General features: G+C 39.5%; 1 protein-coding gene across 2 annotated transcripts; it reads right to left on the reverse strand.

Moving 5' to 3' along the window:
• Positions 1-30: 30 nt before the first annotated feature.
• smchd1 (structural maintenance of chromosomes flexible hinge domain containing 1) lies at positions 31-27508 on the reverse strand. Of its 2 annotated transcripts, XM_042398773.1 has the most exons (49): positions 27268-27508; positions 26909-27031; positions 24953-25028; positions 24584-24742; positions 24383-24465; positions 24099-24232; positions 23841-23955; positions 22757-22876; positions 22462-22628; positions 22283-22373; positions 21969-22185; positions 21757-21877; positions 21121-21304; positions 20898-20936; positions 19612-19806; positions 19319-19432; positions 17390-17496; positions 15936-16018; positions 15689-15802; positions 14788-14868; positions 14556-14687; positions 14318-14462; positions 13539-13641; positions 13227-13299; positions 11378-11511; positions 10683-10811; positions 10352-10576; positions 10043-10185; positions 9526-9611; positions 9320-9438; positions 7768-7929; positions 7407-7535; positions 7219-7298; positions 6910-7067; positions 6678-6793; positions 6487-6548; positions 6301-6388; positions 5551-5682; positions 5246-5401; positions 5025-5151; positions 4433-4552; positions 3884-3969; positions 3652-3774; positions 3248-3429; positions 2140-2249; positions 938-1008; positions 686-854; positions 426-584; positions 31-319 (listed from the first exon to the last, which is right to left on the reverse strand). In XM_042398773.1, exons 1-49 carry the CDS (start codon positions 27409-27411, stop codon positions 225-227), a joined length of 6081 nt encoding a protein of 2026 aa, XP_042254707.1. In that variant the 5' UTR covers positions 27412-27508; the 3' UTR covers positions 31-224. The 2 variants fall into 2 exon arrangements, with proteins under 2 accessions (XP_042254707.1, XP_042254708.1); XM_042398774.1 differs by lacking the exon at positions 20898-20936.
• Between the last annotated feature and the right edge of the window lie 445 nt (positions 27509-27953).

Here is a 27953-nt window from a genome sequence, read left to right on the forward strand (position 1 = left end):
GGAGTGGAAATAAGGACACAGTCAAAGAGATAACTTGACAAATATATATTTTTTATACAGAAAAAATCCAGACATTTTTGGAGATATACCATGCTATTACAAATTTGTTAATCCTGCACATATAAAATTAAATAGAACCACCTAGTTAACTCTGAAGTAAAAAAAATAAAATAAAATAAATTTTGAGACTTATGCTCAAACAATCAGGTTCAATTAAGCCATGTTCATCTGGGGCTCTGCTTTGCTCTCTTTGTAATGATGCCAGATGGCTCACCAGCATTCCCATGACCCCTTTTCGTTGGTCTCACTGGCGTTGACCCTGGAAGGAGAAGACAGACCAGTAAGAAATGAACAATACAAAAAAAGTACAAATAAAAAAGTGTCAAATGTGTTCTCTGCCCTTAGTCCCGGGTCAACAAACCTACCAAGATGTCTCTCAATCTCCTGTAGCTGCATCTGTTTCTCCTCCATTTCTTGTTGCTTTTTTTTCATCATAGGAGATTTCAGCTCTTTCATGTGATCATCTCGCTCCTTTTGTGCATCTTCCTTTTTCTTCAGAGCAGATCTGTACTTGTTGAGCAGTTCTGATAAACAACCAACAAAAAAAAAGAAGAGAAATTAACGTACAAACTCACTCAATCGAAACCAGAAAAATGAATGTTAAAGTATAACTGAGAGATGTCACCTATTTGATCTTTCAGGTTGTGGTAGTCCTGTGGGAAGGGAGCTGCAAACACTTTTAATGCCTGAATTGGTGGGGCTTTGTTCTGTGCGCCTCCGAACTTGCCCCTGCTACTTATCCTTTCCCCCTGTCTGGTCAGGATGGTGGGACACTGTATCTTTTTCTGTACCACCTGTAAGCAACAGCACATTTAGAGTAGAAACAACAGCAGGCCAGTTAATTTACTGCACGGCTCCAGCAGTGAGCGTCACTCACCGCCCTTCTATAGTTGTTTGCAGAGTCCAGGTCATCAATCAGGATGGTATCTCCAAGGATATTTCTAAACACTGCAAAGGAAGGATAAACAGGAAACTTTCAGACTGTTGTAATACATCTAAATTTATGTATCTGACTCTTTACAACTTCTAAAACCATACAGAGGAGATTAAAGCGCTTATTTGAGGTAGCCATTGATATATTTTATAAATTAATTTTTCACTATAAATGAGATTGACAAAGGAAGACAATATAAATTTGATGCCTGAAACTGTTAACAGTCTAAATCTAAAAAATATAGGAGGAACCAACTTTTATCCCTGAAAGTTAAAAAAAGAAAATCAGAAATTGAAGAAAATCACCAAATCTAAAGTAATTTTAAAAGGATATGACCGGCCATTTTCTATATTTATCTTATTGTCAACCAACAATAAACTTATCTACTTACAAGTATTGTGCGTATCCAGAGCTTAATAGATTGTATTCCTCTGTGCCGTAGAGCTCCGCTGTTGGCCAAAAACTATTAATAACACACACCGATGAGCCACACCAGTACACTGGGTGATATTACAAAGAGTATGGGCACTTTAGTTTGTTTAGAAACAGCTCTGCGTTCCCACGCAGGCACAGTGACCTCTGTTTCACATGGAACTACTCTCTGGAGACTGAAAACATGATCGATTTAAACAAACTAAGGTGCCCTAACTCTTTGTCGTAAAGGAACGTGTGACCCCGTGCAGTGGCGTGGCTCATTGACATGTTTTAATAGTTTCTGATCAACAACGGAGGTCTACAGCACAGAGGAATAAGATATATCAGGCTTCAGATACACATACACACAATACTTGTAAATTAGCATACACTCATTGTTGGTTTGGCGAAAATAAGAAAAATACAGAAAATCGCCAGCCTTGTCCTTTTATATGATGAAAGAGGTCTAACTTCTGCTCCAACGGAAGGGCCCCCACAGAGGAAACCCTCCACCCTTGTGTGGTTGGATCCCAGGTGGAACCATTTACCCAAAACCCCGACAGGAGCGGCGGGGGCATGGAGCAAAGACCCCAACAACAGTAAACACAAAGAGCTGGGAAGCTTCCGGGAAAAACCACAACAGTCTTGGACTTCTACAGTAAATCTGCAATAAATCATCAAATAAACAATGTTATGCTAAGAAAAAAGGAAAACCATTGAAGGAAGCTCACCGATGTCACAGCTTTCCTTGTTTTGGGAGTAAATCAGGAGGTCTCTGGCGTACACTGGGTTCCCAGGGGGATTAAAGACCATGCGGCCATTGTATATGTGTGGCAGCGGCCTGCAAGCAATTCAAATCTTAGCAGAGAGACTGGAAAGATGATCTGAGACTTTGCTCAGAGAGCAGTAGAGTCCTGCTACACCTTGCTCACAACTTTGATGTCCAGGATTATATCAGTGTTTTTGGAGGATTTAGTTCTTAATCTAAAAATCACGTATACTTGACATTTTTTTCTGAGCTGTTTCAAATTCATGCCATAAATTTTTTTTAGTGTGTTTTCATGTTGCTTGAAGCTGTCACTGACTTTCATTCATTTCTTTACAGTGTGGAAATCAATTAGCCAATAGACTCTCAAAGCTACATTTACATTTTTCTCATAGCTACATTATTGTTGCACAGTAAAGCAGAGCAGCATCAATCAATGTGCACTTAAATTGCATTTTTATACAACAATACTGTAACAACAACAAAAATAAGTGCATGAAACAGTGGGAAAAATCCATTAAAATATCTAAAACTGCACAGCATGGTTGCAATATGCGCTGTGATCATATACAATAATTATCACCTTTTTATAAAGTAAACCAAACTGAAAGCAAACAACATTATGAACTGTTAATGATAAAACATGAAATCACAAATTGTGGCTCTTTTCATTTTTTATTGTCCAAGTTTCAACGCATGCATTGATTTGCATTTCCTTTGAACTGAAATGTATCTAATTTGATGACTGAAAGCAGGACTTGTTGCTTAGTTTTAAACAGCCTGCGTTAAGAAGGAGCTGCCATGAGATCTTTAAATTACTGTTGTTGCTTAGGAGTCTTAAAAATTGGAGAAGGCCTAAAAATTAAAGACTATAATCAAGGACACACAGGAATCTTATCAGGAAAGCTATTCAGGCGCCAACAGTTATACTGAAATGAATGGTGGTGTGTAAAATAAGAGCAGAGGTGTTTGACTTACAGCTTCAAACTGTAGGTATCAAACTTTTTATTAGTCACAAACACATCTTGAGTTTCATTTTTAAAAATCCTCTCTAACACAGAAGACGTAGGTACCTGATGCCCGGTGGCACATACACACTGTCAAGTGCCATGACCTGCTGCCTGCCCTGCGTATCGTCGTAGATCCTCCGTGCTGCTGCCGTCGTTCTGGTAATGACACAGTCCATGTCACCCCTGATATGCCAGGAAATAACCCGGGCGGCATCTTCATCCTGCACGAAGGCCAGGTGGCCAACCTGCATTCAAAAAGTAAAAAGGTCAAACACACAGCAGTCTCCTCTAGTTTAAACTGTTTAAATTGCAATTTGCAAAGATACTTTTGTTTCGTCAGTCCTTTCCCCACTTAAATCTATCACACACTTTAGCCCAAAACATTGACACTCTTTCCTGAAATTACACACTGGGCTTTTAAGGCACTAAACAATCAGAAAAGTCCTTTTTTTCCCCTGTGACATTACCATTCCTAATACATCCTGCTGCCCCCTGAACTGGTCGTGAATGGAGCAGACTCTTCTGGGCATATTCAGAATCCTTCTGGTTTCAGTGTTCATCTCTGCAAGGAGTCTGTCAATACTTGGGATCTACAAAGAAGTATAAATATGCACATGTCATCTCCCAAGAAATATATATAGATTAGATTGTAATTTCCATTTATACAGGAGTAAACTGTGGATATATTAAATAACTTACAGATTCACATTGTGCCATGTTCATGTTGCTCTTGATCAGCTCATTTTTAATGAGAGCTTCTCTATTACTTGCATCCAGGTGTTGAGCTGGTAGGGAGGAATCAGTTCAAATCAGAGATCATTTCAAACAAACTTTGACAATTAGGAGCATGGTGTCACACCTAAAGACTTTTTTTTGGTACCAGCGAAAATATGTCATGCAGACATCAAATGTCTGGTTAGATCTGTAATCTTGTTTACTTGTTTTTATAAACCAGAAACTCCCTAATTTAGAATCAAACATTTGCCAATTTAAGACTGTTTTATGTAGGTGAAGTTCTTGTTTGGCTGCTTCTGTTGAGACTTAAACGTTTGAGAACTTTAGCTTCTTTTGTTAAAACAATAAGAGGATTTTGTAGAAAAACATGATTATTCCTCAATGTAAAAACAAAATATTTTAAACAACCAGCCTTTGATACAAGCAAACATTGTGGCACACAGCACATGCGAATGACATGCAAACATTAAATATCAACTTTTTTGTTTTTTTAAAAAGGAGATGAAATCCTACAGGTCAGCTCAGTGAGGAGTTCAGAGTACGTATTGAAGAAGGCGTTATGGGTAGCAACTTCTTCCGCTAGCTTATGTTTCTCCTTGGACAGCTCAGATATCTTCCGCTGGTTTGCTACATCTAAAAAAAGAAGATAAATAATAGACAGTCACCAGACAGAAGTTTAAAGGGTTGCGTCACACAAATCTGAAACCAATTTTCTGACTTACCCCTTGTCACATCTATTGTACCTGTGAAGATTTGGTTTTAGTTGCTCAGGTTGTGAGATATACATCTCTGAAAGTTCTGCCACCAACCCAATACGATGGAGGTGAACTGTATTTTGTTTGCAGTGCTCAAAGCATAAACAAATGACATCAAGAAAATGTAACAGGATTGCAACTTTCCAGAAACCTCAGACATCTATCTCTGAATCTGAGCAAATAAAACCAAAACTACCTGCACGGCTGGGTACCACTAAGGGTAAGTGAGAACGTACAAATTTGTAATTTCAGCAAACTGACCCTTTAAATAGTCATACGTGAAATACACACACATTCATGCACTAATTTTATCCAAGCAGCTGCGTGAATGAAAACATGTTATATCACACCGTTGTAAAAATGGAAGGGGAGCTCAAAAGAAGCCAAGGGCGTTTGAATCACTGAGACTTCAGGTTTGAAGACCAGGATGTATGAACTGCCATCGTCGCCGGGGCTGTTCTCCATGATGGCCAACCTCTGTGGACAATAAATACACAGTCATCATGTGTATGATGTGCATGGAGACCTTAAACAGAGTCTATGATATGCCATAGATGTAATAGTTACTCACAGTGATGTGGGCATTTCCCTTAATCAAGTTAAATTGAGTCCTGTTGGTTTTGCCATCAAACAGAGGGAGACTTTTGTTCCTGTCGTCACCAGAGTTCTTTATAGAAACCACCACCTTCCCGTCCAGGTTCTGCCCCGCTGGGTTACCATATGAATCCTGGAATCAATCAAGGCAACTCAGTCAGTCAGGCTATATATCAGCTGGTAAACAGCCACACTTCAAATTCAAAATGAACTTATTTAATTGGAAAGTTAAGACTGTTTTTGCTCTTTCTCAATAAGTAAACATTCATGATGAAAGCTCACCATTATCCTCAGAGTCATATTCTCCACCAAGGTTCGGTTGGCAATGTCCTTAGTGTAGGAAACAACTGGGGTTGGACGCTGAGAGTCAGGTCCCAGTTTGAAAGGTTGATTGGCCACCACATTTATAGTAATCTAGGCGACAGGAAACAGAACTGTGGTTAGTCAGGGTTTTGACCCACAGCTCTGCTACAACTCAACAAAAAACTACTTTCTACTAATGAAGGAAAACAACATGGAGACCATCTCCATATTATTTTTATTTTTAGCCATTCTAGCAGCGTGGCAATGTCGGTTGGTCCACCACTTTGGTCCAGACTGAAATACCTCAACATCTATTGGATGTATTGCTAGAGACATTTTATACAAATATTCTTGGTCCCAAAAAGATTAATCCTGACTTTGGAGATCCTCTGACTTTTCCTCTAGTGCCACCAAGAGGTTAAAATTTGTGGTTTTGAGTGAAATGTTATTAGATGGATTGCCATGAAATTTGATTCACATTCATGTTCCCCTCTGGATGAAATGTTCTCACTTTGCTGTACTTTGTTTTGTGCTGATTAGCAGCATCAGCATGTTCCTGGTGAGCATGTTAGCACCACATTTGAGTATTTAGCTCAAATCACCACTATACCTAATTCTAATCTCACAAAGCCACTAGTATGGCTGCAGTCTTTATTTTGAAAGTGGGTGTCTGGTGGTAACTTGTCAAGTAACTCGCTGTGATGTTTGTAGATTTTAGGTTCAACCAACCTCATCACTGAACAGGACTTCTGTTTTGTCTACAAGCAGAGAAAACTGGATGATGTGCTTTCCAACTTGTTCTGGGATCTCTTTGTCTCTGCAATATAGCACACAACAAACAATATTTAGAATTTCTGAAATCATGCAGTGACTCAGACAGAACAGAAACAGGATGTTAAAGTTTTTTTTTTTTACCTGAAGTGAAAACAGTCATTCTTTTCACCCACCCTGGGTTTACTACATTTCAGCTCAGTAGCCTAGAAAAGAGAATAGTACAAAACTAACAGTAAATAAACATAAAAAGTTTTTTTTTTCTTCAGTTTTTAGACACAAGCTGAAAAAACACAATATTCTCTCTGTCTATCAACTAGAAACTAGAAACTCACTGTTTCTGGAGGCCTTTGTCCTGATTGCGTATCCTTCCATAGAAACATGGACGCAGCAGCAGGGTTAAAAGTAGTAATCGGGCTGCCTTCATCAGACACCACTGTCATAGAGAACGCTGCACAGACAGAAAGACACAGATGTCCTCCGTTTGCTGAGACACAAAACTGAGACAAAACTGGGTGCATATAGTGAAGGAAGAGCCCCACAAACAGATAAAAAACAGATACAAACCAGGGAAGATGCTTCCAGCAGGAAACCTGACACTGGTGTCGTACTCCACTTGCAGGCTGACAGGTTTGTTGGGATTAGGGATGACAGTGAGATTCACCGAGGGACCATGGATGGGCCTGTTGTTGAAGGAACCTCTAAATGCCAGCTGATAGCACCCCCTAGTGGAAGAACAGAGTATCAACATCCCCAGTGATGAATGGTGGGCCATTGGCTGACCCCTAAATCATGGATCAACTCACTCATATGAGATTCAGCTATTCTTGTATTGCAATATTATGAAGTTTATTATTATTTTAAGGTGACACTCACTTTGGTCCGCTCACACTTTTAACAGTGAAAGCAGCTTTTCCCTCTGCGTTCACCGGTTGTGAAGTAACAGTTGTCTTCAGCTAAAACAACAAGATTTCATTACATTTCTCCAACAACATTTCAGATGTGTAAAAAAAAGGTATAAATGGATGCAGTTAGCAGTCTGTTTCTTTTCCCTCTATTCTAACCTTCAGTGCCGGGGATGAAGACCTTAACTCCACCACAACCCTTTGGTCTGGGGAGAGGTTTCCCCACTCGTCACACAGCTGGATGAGGAACGCTGTGGGGATGCCGTGGTCGTTCAACACCTGCAAAGGCTTATACATAAAAAAAAAAACATGGGCTTAACAGTAAGTCTGGCCTTCTGAACATTAAAAAATCTAACAATTAAAGTATCTTAAGTGTGCATTTATGTGTTTATTTTGATAGTGGGTAGTAGAGAGGAAAAGGGAAGTGAGGGGAGAGAGAGGAGGAATGATTTGCAACAAAAGTTCATGATCGGATTCAAACCAGGGAGGTTGCGATTAAACGGTAAAAACTCTTTCTTACCTGCGCTGGTCCGCTGACGAGTTTAAGCTGCGCAGGAACTCCGGCAGTCACTTCGACGTTGACGCGCTCCACATAACCCTTGTAGGTGAAGCACATCTCCCTGGGGCCAGGAGTCCCAGACTGGAACCGTACCCCTTTCACTACCACAGAACTGCTGCTCCCCTGATTTCAACACACACAGTAACGATGTTTACATCAACTATCAGTGCGTTTACATGCTCTCAAAAAAAAAGAAAGATTATTACAGGTAACCAGACAACAAGCACTGTAGTAGCCTGGTTACTGTAAATCTACATATACATGCAGCAGTTCCCTGACGGCTGACCTGATTTTAACTGTATTATTGATAGACACTCTTTTTTTCGGTGGGGGTTGTGTGTGTTGTAGTAGACTCGACGGGGCAGTGAGAGGACAGGCAGACAGACAAAGCACAACTTGTGTATCTGAATGTCAAAATATAGTGAAATCTTCAGTGGCGGACACAGACTTATTTAGATTTTATAGAAGCTTTTTTGTGTTAGTTTCAGTTTTGCCAGAATTTGGATGGAACTACTTAAATATGAGGATGCATCGCTATTTAAACTCCTTTTATCCTGTTGCCCAGCTGGCACAGCAAGACCTTAAAGCTCTAAACCTCTAAAGTTCTCATGCACATTGTGATCGGAAACCTAATTAAACTTACACATAGGCAAGAAATCAGCTTTCTCCTGAAGAAATCTACCTGTGGAAATCAGGTTTCTCTTATCCTCCTACCCTGATCACCGATTTTCTAGTTTACATGATGTTTAAGAAATGAGCTTACTGAACAAAGCTGATTGTGAACACACTGTATGATGTGAGACTCGAAGGAAAATCTTTTTCAGTTAACCACAAACATCTCAGTTACAGCGTCTAAACATATACATAACGTGTCCATCAAATTTCTCTAAACCGCTTGAGCAGCATAATCATAATAATTTCCGTTACTCTCAACTGCTGGAATCTGACAACAAAGCTCTCGCGGAGCCTGTAAATTTATTAGGGATGAAAATTTCCAGGCAATAAATCAAAGCACTCCCAGTCCTTAGCACCACAGTGACCTCTGACCCCAAAAACAAAGACACCCTTGTCCAGGAATGCATCGGGTGCAGAGATCAGAGAAGCTGTTTTTCAGTCCCAGTAGGTGTTCCTTATCAGTCCTTACCCTTATCAGTGTATCGGTGTTATTAAAATTTTATTGACTGCTTCACTCTCTAATGCGTGTGATTTTTATGGTGTGAAAGTGGAAAAAGGACAGATGAAGGTAAGGAGGTCAGGGTGACATATACAGTAATATGCAGGAGAAAGCAGAACTAATAAGTCTCATGCCACACATCGTTATACGGGAAAATATGAGACGGTGATTGGCTACTAAACATCTGAATACTATTAGTGAGCTATTTAATAGACATAACTGTCTTTTTGAAGCTAAACATGTATGACTGAAGGACTGAATTTAAGTTTTGGGTCTAACAATTCTTTCATTCTCTAAATTTCCCAGTTTCCATTTAGGTTCTTGTATCTTCGTTCTCACCTGCCATGTGAAGGCGAGGGCCGATTTGTCCAGACCCTCAGCGTCCACGGTGATGTGGTTCACGCAGGAGGAGGTTAGCGTCTTTGTTACATTATCATACTGATCCACAAGCTCCAAGTCTGTATAATGAAAACATTGTGTGTAATCTTTTATGTGCAACCGTATCCTCAACGGTGAGATTTTTGGGAGATTAGGTTCATACTCACTGATGTGTCCGAGCAGCGTTTCCCCCAGCTTCACTGTGCTTTGGAGCAGTGTTGCTTTTAGCCGTGTTGGTTCATCTGGGCGAGGCCTACAGGCAAAACGTTGATTGATACCACTCTCATATCTGCACAGTAAGTCCAAAGTAACATCCTGCAGCATTTGGCTTAGTCATAGAGATTGGAAACAGGGGGAAACTACAGCTCTGTTTGGAAAAAATCCACCTACCAGCACCTCTAAAGCTTACCCATTAACACATTGTATCTCGTTTGTTTAATTTACACAAACACCACAGTGTGAAAATGCTAGGTTGTGGGTTAGTTGTTTCCCATGTTTTTAATCTTTGTGCTGTGCTAAGCTAACTGGCTGCAGCTTCATATTTAATGTATAAACATGTGAGCGGTATTGCTCTTCTCATCTAACTCTGTAATAAAATGAATAGGCGTATTTTCCAAAATGTTGAGCTATTCCTTTGAGCTTGCAAACACTGAATCACAGCTTTGAGCTGGCTATGTGACTTACGTTATAGTAAAGGAGACAGACACACTCTGGTCTTTGTAGGACACCTGGTAGAAGCGCTGTTCCTGCACCTGAGTAGGCACCTGTACATCGGGCAGCTTCCCCTGGAGCAGATCTTCACGATTTACATCTCCTGTCCAGTTAACCTTAAACACAGTTAAAGGCCACAATGAAAATAGCGCTCAAATACAATAACACCTAAATGTCTGATTTGTTTTAAAATTTTTCCAGATGACAAAAAGGAAATAGCTCTGATATTCACAAAACAAACATCTACAAAGGCAGACAATGCATGATATATGACAGACACACCTTGATCGTGGCGGCTATTTCAGCAGTGAGTGGTACCTCTCTGCCAGCCTCATCAAACAGCTTAAAGAACAGATTCTCTAGTAAGCCTCCAGCCAGCCATTCGATCTTTTCCTTGTTCCTCAGAACCAGATTCTCATCATCCTGGCTGCAGAGCTCCATCCGGCAAACTCTCGTGCTGGGCAGCACCTTCAGCTCTCTCACGACCAACGGTACGTTCTTCCAAAGCTTGTGGTAAAAATTCAGAAAAGATGAAGCCATTATGATTGATGCTTTAATCACAGAACCTTATTGTAGGGAGAAACTTAAAAGCAGTTGGTCATGTTTTACTTACTTGCATGTCAAATTGAACTTTGAGTAGTTGTGGTTCTCCCTTGATAATTTTCAGGTTTATGGGCTTTGTCACAACCTGTCCAGCTCCAGTGCTGCTGCAGTCAGTTGTCACTGGTGGAAGCGACTGCACCTGGATAAATCAACCAGCACAGACTTTGTTATTTATTCACAAACATACACTGACATATCAATAAAAAAACAGAGAGGAGTCTGGAGGTTTGAGCATAAATTACATCAGTTTCTAACATGTCTCAGCTCATTAAAACAAAATGTGTCTCACAAAAACAAGGCGCAGCAAAGTGTCTTCTGTTGTGGATTGTTGCTTTTAGTTGTGAGATTTATACTCCAATGACAGCAATTCTGACCACAAGTGTGTTTTCTGTCTAGAAATGAAAGGCCCTTATAATAAGATGATACTTAACAATGCAATGCCTTTCACTGAGATTTTTAATGGTTCCTGCTGGGAAATTTACTTGCTGGCGAACATACAGGATAATTTGTGGCTACTCAAGACCACTGATACTCTCAGGAGACACATGCTCTTGCTGAACAAATTGGGTTGCAATACTGCTGTAAAAACAGACACATTTTCCTGTGTCAAGCATGTCTGCTCAGGCAGAATTTAGACTTCTTGTGAGAAAAAGGCTCTAGAAAGTGGACAGACGCCACAGATATCCCTGTGTTAGTGAGTCCTACCTGGCAGCGGACAGTCTGTTTGGGGTTAGCAGTGATGTTTCCAGCCTCATCGTGAACTTCGACATTAAAACTGACAGGGTTTCCGTTCTCTACCTTAACGTCTTTTGGTGTTACATGGAGGTATTGTGGATTACCTGAAAAACATTATCATGCAGTTTACAAAACAACTGTCACAGCTTTTTTCAGAATGATTATGTACACATTGAAAACTGAGATGCTAAAGAAGAGCTTTACGTTGGTCTTATTCTACCTGAATGTTAGTGGCCAACAGATTAACATGTCAACCACAGCTGGAGGAAAATAATCACATCGTGTGAGGAAGATGTAATTGTCTTGTTTTCTTTTAATTAATTTATCTTGTGCTCACTCTTGTTCCTCTGCCACTACTTTGCTCTAAAATACACCATATTTTATTTGAACCACACGTAAAATCCATCACTAAGTCTGCCTTCACGACTCCGGCAATCACCTCCTGATTCTGTTGCAGAGACCCTCATCCGTGCATTTGTTTCATCTCGTCTGGATTACTGTAACGGCATCTTAATTGGACCGCCCAATAAAGCCCTGGACAGACTCCAGCATGTCCAGAATTTGGCTGCCAGGGTTCTCACTCACAGAAAACCCTGGCGACACATCACCCCCCCCACCCTACGGCACCCATCTAAGCTTCAAGTCCCACATTAACGAGCTGCATTTCTTGTATGAAAAGTGCTACACAAATAAAGTTTTTTTATTATTATCACTTAATATTATTACAACATCTCCATTTTTTTGTGTGACATTTAAAGTTCTCCTCACGCACAAATGTCTTCTTCATCTGGCTATGAGAGGGGGTGTAGATGAGGAGAAGATCTACACTCCCTCTTGCTCCTCAAACAATGGACTCCTTATCACGCCTCGCACCAGGCTACTCCCTCTGCCTCAATCCACAATGCTGAGTCCATATCTGTTTTTAAATCTAGACTGGAGAACTGTATGTTGAGAGCTATATGTAAAGTGTTCTTGGCTTACGAGAAAAAATTGAATGTATTATTATTATTATTACTATTTTGAGGCAAACTCCAAAGGTCTTTCTGACCTGCCATGTCCTTTCCTTGAACCCCCAGTAAAAGCCCCCCGCATGACATCAATCATGTTGATCCTCTGCATTGTACAATATGTGGTTTTCCCCTTGCTGCAGCATAATATACACGACTCTCCTGCTGAAGAAGAGATCTGTCTGAGACACTAATCGACTTATCTACAACAGCTGCTGTCTGAAACTGTTACTGTGTCTGACAGTTCACTGGAGGCTCCTTCCTCTGCACTTAGATCCACACAAAAGGATTTGTTTGTTTTAAAACCGAACCCCTGACACAACAATCAGTGAGGAATAAGCTGCGTTTCAACCAAAATAGCATCAATAACCACAATTCAACAGCCCTTTAGGTGTAAAACTAGTATAACTGTTGCTTTTTTTTTGGATTAATCGATTAATCTTTTATTCTATAAAATGTGAGAAAATTGAGAAAAATGTCACATTTTCACAGAGTCCAAAGTGACAATTGAAATAGCTTTTTTTTGTTTGACTAACAGTCCAAAACACAAAGATATTTAATCTACGACACAAAAAAAGCTCCAAACCCTAACATTTAAAAACTGCAACCACTGAATGTTTGGAAAAAAAATTGAAAAATTGCATAAACAATCACTATTATTGATGAAGTGCTACAAAATCTGCTTATTGTCTATGAACTAATATTATTTCCAGCATAAAACCCAATCACTCACACAGGTTACTGAATAAAAGTTTAACATCTCACTTACTGTTCTAAATAAATAAATAAATAAATAAATAAATCAGACTTACCGGGCAGGAGGCTGATCTTTAAAGTCTGAGAGTCTTTTTTAAGGCCAGGTAGGGTCACTTTCAGGTCATATGTCTACAAAATAAAATATAGGATGGAAAGAAACATGAATTTACAACAACAATGTTCCTGCTCAAGAAGAAAAGATCTATGACATGTTCTGACAAGTGAGTTATGATTCGTTACATTTAGGTTCAGCTAGAAAATCCTTTGTGTAAACAATGTAAATTACCATTATTACGCATTTTCCATCATCCTCTTTTGCAAACAGGCAAACTTATGGCATTTAAGAGAGAAAGTATATTGTCTCTGACCTTGGATTGTTGGTAATTCTGAACTTTTCCTCTTGCTTTGACATTTCTGATGGTGTATGTGGTTCCAGTGTAGTCCACTGCCCCATAACTCAGCTCCAGGCCACTAAATAATAAAAATAATAATCATATTGATAGTGACAATAGGCATTATGAAATGTATGGTAAACAGTTTCATGTAGTAGCTGGAAAAGATTCAAACACTTTGTTACCCGGCCAAGATAACAACATACAACCTGTTGTGGATTTTCGGAGCTGATGCACTGGCAGTTGTCAGTTTGAAGAAGAGAAGACCAAACCAAACTTCGTATGATGATTCTGGGAAAACTCTAATGAAGAACCTTGCAAGGGAGAGCGACTCAAGGGACACCTCCTGTTCGTACGGTGTCCCCAAACTCGTCTGACCCACACAGTCCAAAACCAGCCTTTAAGCCAATCATAGAAACTAGTTCGTCAGTTCCGAATCATAAACCTATGACCTAAATCTGTATCTTTGGTTTGTCTTGTTGCGTCTGATGATGACCTGCATTCTGGCCTTGGTTCGCCTGTGAGGCTCCTGGTTTATTAAACAACATGTGTTATCTTCTGTTTGAGAGAACAGAGGAGTACAGCTTGACATTCTGTTGTCCTGGTCAGTTATGGAATATCCATAACACAACCGACAACAAAACTGAAGTAATGTTTTTACCCAGCAGCAGATGTTTTTTACTGATGGAGTTAATACATAAACGCTGCATCACAAGTAAGCTCTCAAGTCAACCTGAAACACGGGAGTGACCCACCTGCATTTGAGTACAGGTTCGAGATCGGGAGGAGGCGTTGTTAAGTGGTCGTAACGGTCTTTTATCTGCAGAGGAATGTCGAACGGCACTCCTACACGAAGAGTGGTGCTCACTGCACCCACAGTGAAACTCTCAGCGCCACCCTCTGAAACAAAAGTAGCACAAGTGTTTGATTAATGCATGCAAAAGGGATCATGAATATGAGAGTGAGACACTTCATTGCTGTGGTTCTTCTTACCTTTGATGGTGAAATTGAGTTTGTAGCTTGGGAGTGCTTTGTCTCCAAAGACTGTGGCCTTGGCCTTAGGGTCATCTATCGTAATGATAGTGTTCAGCAACAGGGTATATTTCCCCAGGCAGCTCAGATTCTCTGGCATGGATGACACATTTTCAAAATTGACAAATGATCTTTCAGTGGACCAAAAATCAGGGCATCCAAACAAATAACAGATACAGAAATAGATATGTACCAATTTTTTTGAACCAGAAGCCATGCTTTGGTAAAGGTTGGTCATTCTTAATTGTCAACACAGTTTGATCTCCTTTAGGACCTGCGTATGAAGGACAAACATAGTTTACTACTACATACATAAGACAAATGCTGTGTCTCAAATCGCATACTTCTGTACTTACACTTAACATTTTGAGTGTATAAGTGCGTTCACACTGAGAAGTATGGAAAAATGCAGTGCACTGTGAGTACCCGGATTGTGCACTCAAAACAGTCAAAAAGTTGAGTGTGGAACTATGGACACTTCTCGCCCTCAATGGTAGCCATCTTGGCTACTTAGCGGACTTTTCAAACTGGAAATGGCGGCCGGGTACATTGTAACTATGGTGAACATCGCCACATTATACAAATGTAAGTTATACATGTGTTTTTAGCACTAAGCACCATTATACTGTTGTCGGATATAAGCCATCAGTATGTTTTTTGGGTTAATTTAGCAGTCTGCAATGATTTGATAGTGTGAATGCTAATGCTAGCTAATGCTAATTTGCGATCTTTATTTCCGGTAAGTGCACAATGGCTGTGTTTGATTTGACACTAACCTGTCAAAATTTGCACACTACGCCAGTATGTACATTGTGTACACAGTGTACTACATGAAAGTGTACTGACAGAAGTATGTGATTTGAGACACAGCTAAAGACACGATTACAAACTGTACACCAAGGAGCTGAAGAGAACAGTAAACAAATTTAATAGTTAAAGTGAATCATTTTCTAGTTAGTTGACTGATGACTTTTATCTTTAAAAGAAAAATACCACATCTCACTTCTATAAATCAAACCATCTGATTTTACTTCAAGCAAAAATAAAGAAGTTTAGAAGAATGTGGGGTTATTTTATGACACAGATGATCTTACCGTGCTGGATTATTTCAAGCTGGACACTCAGTTTTTTCACTGTTCCCTGGCCCACTGATGGCATCTTGGATAATGACTCTTCTTTCCTGTTTAGGATTTCAACTGTGAACGGCCCTAAAATAATACAAAGGCGAAAACACAAAACAAGAAGTATAACATTAAAACATTCTTCAACATTATCACATTTCACTGCACATGGGATACTGGAATGTGTGAACTGTGGTGTGAAAACATTGCAAAATTTTACCTAACAGAGTCCCAGCTGGACGCACAGCATTCTGTGGCCAAGGGCGACCTTCAGGCCAGTCCACTTTCAGCTTCTCTGGAAGCCTGGAGCAAAGAAAATAAAATTTACTTGACTTGATAAAGTCTCAGAGGGTTAAAAGGGGACGTATCATGCACATTTGCGGGTCTATCTTTGTATTCTGGGGCTCTACCGTAATATCTTTGCTTAATTTACAGTTAAAAAACCTCCTTGTTTATCTTATACTGACCCTTTATGGCTGATTTAGCTCCTGTCTCTTTAAGGCCTCCCTCCAAATGAGCCCACTCAAATAGAAATGAAATCTTGGTATCCGCATCTGAAAATCTTGGTCGACTGAAATCCGACATAATCTTCAACTAATTTATTAGTTGGGGTCTCTGTTTTGTGTCTTCAGGTTAGGCTAACATGTTGTTGCTAACTTTGGAGCTAACCCCCTTCACTTTTCCAGCACTTGGGGAAACAACAGACGTGACTTTTTAGCATTTGTTAACTGTAACACTGGAGTCTGTACTGTACATTTACCGCCAGACTGACAACTTACCGCTAACCTTTTCCTCTGCTCCGCTCGCATGCACCGTCACTTTCCTGCCGCTCGCTCTTTCCCACTCGCTACGCAAACATATTACGCAATGCCGTATTCCTAAACCGAATTACACTACCTATAGTTTCCTAGGTAACGACGCAGAGGTTGACTCACTTTTTTGGCCTGGCGGGGGTTCTCGTTGTAATTATTATCATAGGAGAAACACTGACTCAGTAATCGTTCAGTAAACATTGAGTACAGTTAGACCCAGCAGTCTTCATTAGGTTGGGCGAATTCAAAGTTGTGAAAACAACGGGGGTGTTTTGAATACACAGGTAATTTGTTAGTCTGTCCCTCCCGCCGCAGGAAATAATGGATTAATCCTGGAAGGCAACTGATGTAGCACTTTTCTCCTTTTGAAAGTAGCACGGCAATTATTCCACCAATGAGAATTTGGTCAGACAACAGCATATGGACCAGTCGACCAGGAGACTACAGCCCTATCTCAAATACATTCGTACATGTTCAAGCCGACATCTGATCGGAGACATGCGGGTAGACAGCGTGAACAACCTTAGCAACAAAGATTACAGAATGGACAGCCGTATACTTGTTTTTGACTTGCAGGGAGCATTTTACAAACGTTAACCTTAGGTTTTGGACCTTTGACCATGTTTAACATAGACATCCAAGATTATAACAATATAAAAAAAAATGACAGAAAATCAAAAAAGCATGATATGTCCCCTTTACACTAACATGGCTTAGTCAGGACAAAGAGATGAGGTAAAGGAAAATAACCTTTTGCATTATTTCCACCACACTCATAACCAAATCAGTCAGAATAGGTGCTACTGGTCACATACGTTTGTTATTAGCTTCAGAGCATTCCTGATAGTAACTGTTCACTCACTTGGCAAGGTCATTGTCGATGTTTTTCTTGATTGCATCATCAGTGGCGTTCCTGTCAATCTTGGATATGGGTATGATCTTGGTTGTGCCGTAAAGTGCTTTGGGTTCCTAGGAAACATTTGTCAATCTTATGCTCCATTCAAGTAAAATCAAAGACAATTGTTAACAAACAGAAAAGTCTGCAATAGTCTTCATTTCTGCAATCTAAAAACCCCTTAACTTGTTCAATATTTTGTTGTATTAGACTTAATTTAAAATGAATCTTATCTATTTTTACTATTATTAATTTACAGACAAACAAAATACTGTTAATGAAAAGTGTTTTAATTAAACAATTGAATTATAATTTTCACGTTTTAAAAACTAACATGAGACATATTATTTATATAGAGATCAGTTCTTTATAGAAGCACTATGAGCAGTGAAAGTCTCTACCCCACTCTGCACATCTGGATTTGAGCCTTGTCTTTCTTCCCTACAGATACTCTACAACTCTGTTTGATTAGATGAAGAGGATCAATGTACTGCGGTCAGATCTGTCCAAAGATTTTCGAGGTTGAACAATCTGAACATTGGCTCATGCACTTAAAGGATTTGACTGGCATTTTTTGTTTTTTTTAAAAATTTCAATTAGAAATTAATTACCCAGAAAACTTTTACTTTAGCGTCGCATCAGGAAGCTGCACACTCCATTTACCTAAACATGGAAGAGTTGGCGAGGGGCAGAAACCGTGAAACGTAAACATGGGGCGGCTGTGGCTCAGGAGGTAGAGCTGGTCGTCTTCTAATCGGAAAGTTGGCGGTTCGATTCCCGGCTCCTCCAGTCCGCCTGTCGATGTGTCCTTGGGCAATGTGTCCTTAACCCCAAATTGTGCCATCAGTGTGTGAATGTGTCTGAATAATTAGATTTCTTATGATGGGCAAGATGGGACTTCGCATGGTGGCCCCTCTACCCATTCAGCGTGTGAATGTGATTCGTAGTGTAAGTAACTAGTAAGTATAATAACTACTGTATTTTTATCTCTCTGTGCTGTAGAACTCCATTGTTGTCCAAAAAACTGTTAAAAACATGTGAATAAGCCACGCCATTGCACTAGTTGCTGCACTAAGGAAGGCAATTTTGTATTTGGACATTTGTATAATTGTTACTGACTGTAATTGATTGCACACTGTCTATAACTGCTTCAACAAATAACAATGTTTAATGCTTTCTTTATGTCTCTGTGTGGTTTTTGAGCAAAGATGCAACGACATTTCCACGATACTCTAAAGACTAATAACAGTTGTAAGATAGTGACCCTTACTGTACTGAAGTTTTTCGAGAAATTTTACAATGCAGCACAAAGTAAAGAGGTTGTAATATGTAGCACAACAAGCTAGCGATGCCATAAACAGTAGCATCTGCCTACTGCCTTTGGAGTTGTTTTTTAACAAATTACAGTAACTACCGTCTTCGTGGTGAAGGAGAATGTCACCCAGTGCAGCGGTGTGGCTCACTGAAGTGTTTTTAATGGATTTTGGACAACATTGGAGGTCCACAGTGCAGAGGAATATGATATGTCAGGCTTTGGATACACACAATGCTTGTAAGTAGAATGAGATTTGTAGACAATAAGAAGAATATAGAAAATCGCCAGCCTTATCCTGTAAACCTGTAAAGACGTAGGTTTCATGGTTTCCACATGTCGCCAACTCTTCCATGTTTAGGTCTGTCGAATGTGCAGCCTCCTGATGCCATGCTTAAGTTTAAGTTTTCTGGGTAATAAAAGTCTTCATTGAAACAGTTATGTTCATTTTTAGGTTTTTTTCTGAAGATGATTTGGCATTAAGTTCAGACACTGACGGGGGAGGGATGACAAGCAACACAGACTCCTGAGTCAGACTTATCTTATCACTTCTTCAAATACAAACTCCATAAAAACTTCCTTACCAGAGTCAGTTCAACCAGTCCTCCTGTGGCAAAGACGTCTCTGTCATGATTTCCATACAGCAAAAACCTAATCACCGTTCCGTATATGATGGGCACCGTTTTCTGAGACTTCACCTGTATGAGGAAGTGCAGCGTATGTATGCATCAATAAGCGGTACCAGTCCAAAGTTTGGACACACCTCCCCATTCACTTGAATGAGAAAGCGTATCCAAACTTTTTACTGGTACTGAAGATGGACTCACTGATCAGAATGTACGCTCAAACAAAACACAATAAACAAATAGATGCTTACACATTGGCCTGCTTTGTATTTTTTGCCGTCCCATTCGATGGAGGAGAAAGTCGCCCAGGGATGCTGCATTTTCTTAGCGGACACATCTGTTCGTGCTATGATCTCCTTAAAGTGCACAAACTTGACTTGCTTGTCCAACTTCTCGTGACAGTTTTGCAGCCACTTGGTAAACTCCGACTGAATGTTTCTTTGTTTCTGTGGACACCGAAAGAAACAAGTTCAGCAACACTTGGTCAGAATTTAGCTGTTTAATATATACAACCAGCTTAAAGCTACAGTAAGATATTTTTGACCACTAGGAGACGGAAAGCCTACAAAACTGGCATCTGACTGATTATTTCTGGCTTATCAAATTGTTACGGCTGAGTTCAGATAAGTCAGATATTCATTGGCCTTTTAGCTCTATTTCTACTTCCACAGCTCCTGAGAAAAAACATCTGGCAGGGTTTTTACTTTGCTCATCCATACAGTCTATGACTGAGACAAAATAAAAGGTTAAGAGAGCTGCAGAGTTGTGTGTTAATTCTTGTTATAAAAATTATGATGCTTAAGGTGCTACTATTTTACACAAGTCATGATGAATTGTTCCTGTTTTGTACTGCAACATCAGCAGACTCATCAGATAAGATTAAAGGGAGTTCAGTATTATATTCGTAAGAGGAAGATAGAGGAAATAAAGGTCGGAGACAGGTCAAGAGCATGTCATCTAGGGGTCAGTTTTGCAGGTTGGCTCCTCAACAGGAGAACCTAAAACTGTCATGACATTATCAATGAAGTCTATAATTGACAGATTAGGAGAAGAACTGAAACGCCCACCTATATTGTATAAAAACTTGTAGTAAGCGCTCCTCAAGGAGCCTTTTTCTTTAAAACCTCATCTTGTGTGTTAAACTGTGAAACGCTCCTTGTACAAGAAAATAAATTCTATTAAACTTTGATACTTTGGCTCCGGTCTCTATTGTGTTAAAGGTCATTACGAGGATATTATTTTGACAATTCTCAGTAGGTTCAACACTTACGCCAAGTCACTTGACTAATCCATGGTCTTTCAACATATGCTGAATTCTTTTCTTTCGATTTGTTTAAGCACCTTGTTTGGGGACAGATGTAGCAGCAAACCTGCTGTCTTTGACTGATCTTTTATCCCTATCACACACTTACTCACTATGGAAATTAGACATATAAAGAACATCACTGACAGGCTTGCTTACAGTATGGACTCTATACTCTACCACAAACCCTTGCTGAACATTTTCTGTATCCTGGTTTTTGCTATAGTTAGGCACCTTGATCGGGGGGGAGGGACTTGCGGAGCTGTTCTTTCCCTGTGAACACTTCCAATAATAAATATCAACAACATCGACAGCAATAAAAGAATCATCATGTAACTTTTATTGCTTTATCAATCTTAAATTGATTCAAATACACTGTATATCCACATCTGTGAGGGGCTGTAATTTGCTCTAGTCATCAAAGAGCTTAGGAAGAAAAAAAAAAGTGTTTGACCACCTGTCCATTCACAACGCGTGTGAAGATGGCTTCCTTGTTCTTCAGTTTCACCTCCAGGTCCACGAAGGTCAGCTTGTTCGTGGTGACCTTAAATGTGTCATTAGTGAAAAGCACCCCTGACAACCGACCGTAACACTCCGCAGGCAGCTTTGATTTTCCTTTAGGCCAAGTGCACCAGTCAAACCTGTAACAAATGGATAGAAAAAAACGTCACCAACAAATAAACCAACAAACTGCAAATTGTTTAATAAATTGTGCTAAAGGAATAGTTAGACATTTTGGGAACACACAATTAACACATTATAGTTCATTTGTTTAATTTGTGCAAAGACTGAAAATGTGAAATGACAATTTATAGTTTTATAGAGATTTAAGTGCTGTAACTATTTCTTGGCCCAGCCACAGCCTCCCTGCGGTCTCTGCTGGTTGCCCTGCCGGTTCTGGCTTCACATTTACCATAAAGACATGAGGCAAGATGAGAGATATCAATCTTTTCATCTACAGTAACTCTTATCTAGCAAGCAAATAAGAATAGCAAAGCAACTTTTACGACAAAGAATTAAGTTACCTCTATCTTTTAAAGTTTTAGTGATAAAAGAGATGTTAAAAAAAAAAAAAAAAAGTTAAAAGTATTACTCTGAAACTGTGGTGTAAGGTATAAGTCGTCCATTCCAGAAACATTCAAATATGGGCCTCTTCCCTCTTGCTAGATGAACGTCTTCAGACTCGTTTTCGTCAATCTCGTCAACAGGAAGCGCTGATGAAGAAAGAACCATAATAAAATCCAAAGTTGTGATCCAGTCAGATGTCACATACATATATGTGTATATTTCAATAAGTTATAATACCCTGCACGGTGTTTTGCTCTTCAGGGTACGTCTCCTTGTCATAGAGGAAGGGATGATACCGAATGACTCCCTCCACTGTCCCGGTGCCGGCATCAGTGGAGACCCTAAACTCAAACGTGTCTGCAGCAGCATTTATGTACAGAGTCTGCATGTCGTCCTCGACTTCTTTGAGATTCATCATACGAGGACATCTGGGAGGCTTTTCCCGCAAAGTGACCTGATTACAGAGATTACAATCAGATGTCAAATGGTTGTATTATAAACTGCAAGTAACTGTGATCATCAATTAAACCCTTTAAGACCAGCAGACTCACCTGAATGTCAATTTTAGACTGATCCAAGTTGTTAGGGCTGCTTCTCGAGTCATTTCCATTGACTCCATGAACGTAATAGTGATATACGTGACTGAAATATGGACAAAACAAAGCATTTTAATTCGGGACCTGGTAAGAGTCTGGATTACCAGCGGGAAGGTGCAGGGGAATGAACTCACGCAAGCTCTCGGGTCCACATATCAAAATCCTGTTTCAGAAAAGTGATATGCTCAGGCAAGACTCCCGTGATGACCACGGCGGTGAAGCTTTCCTTCCCAGCTTCCTCAGCGATGAGGGCACGGAGGAAGCGCTCATCATTTTTATTCACATGTGATGAGTCACCGGGCTGCAGGAGCACAAGAAACCATCACACACAGGAGAGACAGCAGAGATGTTAAATCAGGGAACCCCCAAATTACAAATCATGATCAGCTTGTTTTGAAGTTACAAAAAGTGCATTTACTCAGCATTTACCTTTCTGTTTTTGATAAATCCGCTGTAAATATCCTCTTTATTCCTCTCTTTTTTCTGAAAGTCCTCTTTTGACAGAACCAGCTCATGAACATCTGGGGAGCCTATTGACTTGGTGATCATCTAAATAAAAAAAAAAACAAATATATGATTATATTTAGGGTTACAGCTAATGATTATTTTCATTATCAATTAAAATGTCAAAGTGCCTGTTACAACTTCTTAAGACTTTTTTTTTAATGTACTACAGTTTACCATAATTTACTATAATCTATGACACAGAAAAGCTTCAAATCCTCACATTTGAGAAACAACAACCAGTGAATATTTGATATTTTTGCTTAAAAATGACTAAAAGGATTATTTGATTATCAAAATAGTTGCTGATTGATTTTCTGTCGATCCATTACGACAGCTGTAGTTATCTTTTTGCACATGCTATAATGCCATATCCAGACAGACTGCTTGAAAAATACAGCTCCCTCATTCATCTGAATGGGACAACAGCTCTGACACAGTTGGGGTGCCCAGCAAAAAGGCTGAACCTGGCTTCATTATGTCACTGGTACCCAGAGCAACAAGACCTTTGCATGTTTTTTTATATTCATTCCTTAAATCTGCAATAAAGGATTTTTTGGCCACCTGAGGCAGCAAAAACAAGCTGTAAACACAACACCTTACGTGTTGGCAAAACATCCAGCAGACATGGAGCAACATCAGCATTTAATCAGAGACATGTTTCTGGCCACCTGGTGATATGCAAGTCCGATATTCACTCTCCTTTTAGCTCTGTTTTGGTCTTCACCAACTCCTGAGGGAAACATCTGGCTCTTTAGCTGCTAAATCTTTAACTTTGTCTGTGTTTAAAGCTTTTTTGCTGAAAACAAAAACAAAACAATGCTGCGAGAGTAATGAACAACGAGCTGAAAGTTGCTATGAAGCTCCACAGAGCTGAGGGAAACTGTCTGTTGGTCTCTGTGGGTTTGTCACTACGAGTGACGCTTTTTACGAAGCCTGCTGTACGGTCATGTGATTCATAGTTAACATAAAATACTGATAATAAACACTATTTTCTCTGAAGACTTACCCTGGTTGAGTCTCCGATGTAGAAAACGGCCTGTTTTCCTCCAACTCCAAAGTAGGATATATCACTGTTGAGACTACGAGGGACAGGATCAGGCCGAACATATCCCTCTTCCTTACTGTAGTGAAGAAAAAAAAACAAAAAACAGACAGATAATTGCTCATTTTAAACTATTTTTTATTTTAAACTAATATATATAACATTGATAGCACACCTTGGATAGAACATGTAATCTGAAGCTTCAATGCAAAGCACACCAACCTTGCAAACTTGCCGTTTTCCCTGACAAATTTAGAGCCTCTGTACACCGCCCAGTTATTGAGCTGCTTGGAGGTCATCCCGCACCCATTATCTAAGACAATCACTGCAGGTTTCCCAAGAGTTTCATCAAACAGCTGGACAATAACACAGAGAGCGAAATATCATTAAGTTACCATTCAGATACTAAAACTAATTCACAGACCGTTTGATGACATTAATGATAAATCAATATGCAAAAATACAAAAAGTTTTGGTTATAATTGATATGCAACTGCAGGACCAACCATTCGGATCTCTATTGTCCTCACACCTGTGTTTTTAGCTGTGGCTGAAAGAGCATTGTCAATCAACTCAGCAAGCGCATAGGCTGGAAAAAACAAAAACATTTGAAGTTAATGATTTAAAGTTATGAGCGATTATATGCAACGTAACATGTATTGCTTTGACTGGTAATTGACTTCTGTTTAAATCAGGTAAGCACTTACGTAATGCATTGTGTCCCTTACTGGCGTAGTACTCATACATGCCACTCTGAACCAACGTATCATAATGAGGCGCAAACATGATGTGCTCCTCCACCGCCTCTGACAGAGCTTGATCCTCCCGTTGCAACAAGTAGAGCGTGGTGGCATCCTGAAGCATCGCTGCAATAAAACAAAAGACGGCAAACGACTTTCTCATCTCTCGTTTACACAGACATAAATAGACTTATAGCATTATCTAACAGTCAAGTTTAAACATTCAAAACAGACATAATCACAGCGAATTCAAATCAGAAAAAAAAATATTTGGTTCATTTTCTCATCTATAATTCACAGCAGCACTTTTGCTCCAACAAGAACTGAGTCACTCACCAAATTTGTCAAAATCCAGGACTGTTCTGTCTGTCGTGACCAACACATATGTTTCATGCGGACGGATGGAAAATTTCTGTAAAACAAAAATAACCAGAGTGAGTGTTCGGTTCTTCACTAGTAAGTTTTATGATCATATTTTAATACTGCCAGATAACACGCAAGCTTTATAGACAAATCACAGAGATAAACGCATCGATAAATGATATAACCATTACTTGCAACCCTTAAAAGGTGTTATTCTGTTTTACTGTATCACGACATTTGATTACACATGACATAAAATCAGTTGCTTCCAAACAACAATATATTCCTGTTAGTCATTAATGAAGTGGTGACAATTTAGAGATGTCATGACATGTCATCTTGGTGAGGTAGGTAGCGATGTGCATACTTTGACTGAGTGTAACTATGCAGAGTCCTGTTGCATACCTCTACCTACCTCGCCAAGATGACACGTCACAACATCTATAAACTACCACGACTTCAGTACTGATTAACAGAAATATACTGTTGTCTGGAAGCAACTCATTTTATGTCCTGTGTGATCACATGGTGAAAAACAGAATAGTACCTTTAAGGGTTGTAAGTAATGGTTATACCATTTATCGATAAATCTGCTGATTATTTTCTCACTTTTCTCACACAATTGATTGTAATTGATTAGTTTGTTTTCTTGGAGTAGCCAAAACCTACTCAGTGCCAACGGTTGACATCAGCTTTTAAAAATCTACACCAGTATTGGACAATCTCACTGTAAAATTATCTCTTCTTTCTAGTTGTAACACTTAAAACAATTTTTGAGGTATTTTTTTCCTCACTTAATCGCCTTAAAGGTCAAATACAGAGGCTTGTCTGTAAAGAACAAATTTGCTGCATGTCAGCATGTCATGTATTAGCATATAAGGATAAAACATAAAGGGAGTGGCACACCGGGGTATCGATGTGCAAGTGGCGGAATGCAATGTGCCCTGACAGGGTCATTTCATCTTGCCAGTTTCGTTTCCTTTAGGCAAATACAAGAAGTCTAAATTAGGCTATATCCTCCCAGTTGCCAGTTCAATAGACACACCTTGCTAATGGTAAGGGCTTTTTATTACATCACACCTGCAGTTAATCCTATCACTTTGAAAGTTACCAGTTCTTTCGGTTTCATTTCACATGAAAAGTGAGGAGAGACTAAATATTACAGAAGCAGTTTCAGTGGAAACTGCATCATTTTAACCTTTGCGAGGCTGAATTTGATTGCAGAGTGTCTTTACTTTCTTTGTATTTTCAACAACAACCACAAACTATGGTAATAAAGCTGAGTCAACAAGGTGTAGTCACACATCAGTTATATTAGGGCCGCAGCTAATGATAATTTTCATGATTGTTTGGTCTATATAACACCCTCAAATGTCTTGTTTTGTGTCATCCAAAACTAAGACGGGACCAGAGAATTTGGGCTTCCTTAAACAATAACTATAAACGATTAATCACTTATCAAAATACTTAATTGCTGCAGCTCTTATAGATTTTTAGGAAACCAAATACAAGGAAATTGAAGACACTTTTTTTTTTTTTTCAAATGATGCAGGAAGTGTTGTGTAACAATTATCAGGGACAGGATTTTCTGACATACTTACAACACATATTGTTGTTCTGCTGCACAAACAGCTAAAATAATGACATTTAAAAAATAACAAAAAATATATATATTTGGACAAATGTGTTACTTTTTGAACACTGAGCAGCTTTTAGACAGAAATAAATGGTTGAATAAATGTGATGACATGTCAAGGCTGAAATGGAAACCTCATATATGCAAATTTAACCTTTTAAAGTCTGATATTTTGAATTTAAGACACTCTAAAACTTGTTACCTCACTATTTGACCTGCCGCCCCCCCCCCCCCCCCCCCCCCCCCCCCCCCTCACCCTCCTCCAAAACCAAAGTAAAGTTAGCAAACATTACCTTTTGTAGCACTCGAAGGAAGTCGTTAAAGTCCAAACGAGTTGTTTCAAACAGTTCCCCCTTAGGCTGAATATTTTCGAAGCGACAGTCGAAAACCTTGATCCTCTTGACATATCTTCTGTCCTGCAGGAAAGATGCAGAGAGACCTTGGACGCTGGAGTTCAACATCTTCTCCACTTCAACGCGTAAAGTAACTTACAAACGCAGTTAAGTTTCACAGTCGTCTTTAACGTAAACACGAGTTCTCACAAATCCGGACGTTTGTCAGGCTGTGTGGTATGGAAAGTAGTCCCTTTTGCAAATTTTAAGTCTGGTACGTTTCCTCCCGTCCTCTCCTCCTCCTCCTCCTCCCCCTTTACCTCCTCACTCGGGTCTGACTGGGCAGTGTGGTTAGTCGTGCCTGGGTCATGGTGCATTCCGTAGATTTGCCAAACTCTCGCGAGATTTGTTGTTTCATCATTGTGCGCGTTGTACAAAATACTTATGTTTTTATGATGTGACATCGCTGTGGTTAAGGTTTGGTCAGGTTTAAGCACAAATAACACTGGTTTACGGTTAGGAAAAGATCACGATTTGGGTTAAAATTATCACTCTCGCGAGGGCTACCAGGCCGCAACCCTCTACGGAATCATACTACGGACAAACATCTCTTATTTCCGCGAAAACACACACCACCAACTCGACGCTGAAGTCAGCTTCTGATTCGTAGTCAAGGGAAAAGTAAAGAGAAGCATAAATAATAATATTTAGCAGTTGATTCTCCGTTTTTTCACCACTTACACGAATGAAAAAGTTTTAGATATTGTAGCAAAAAGCTTTAATGCTGTTTAAACACTTTCAGATTTGTGAAAACAAAAAATTATGATTTCACTGCTTTCATCTTTTTCTCTTTCTTTTTCTTATAACTTCTCTTTTCATCTTTTCACAGAATCACCATTTTTGTTTTATGTGAATTTAATGAACTTGCTTTGAAACTGTTTTTGTTCTGATTTAATAGCATGAACAAGATTTCCTCTTTTAGCCATGTCTGATTGTTTATATATAT

The sequence above is a fragment of the Thunnus maccoyii genome, chromosome 21, assembly GCF_910596095.1.
Source record: "Thunnus maccoyii chromosome 21, fThuMac1.1, whole genome shotgun sequence".
NCBI lineage: Eukaryota > Metazoa > Chordata > Actinopteri > Scombriformes > Scombridae > Thunnus > Thunnus maccoyii.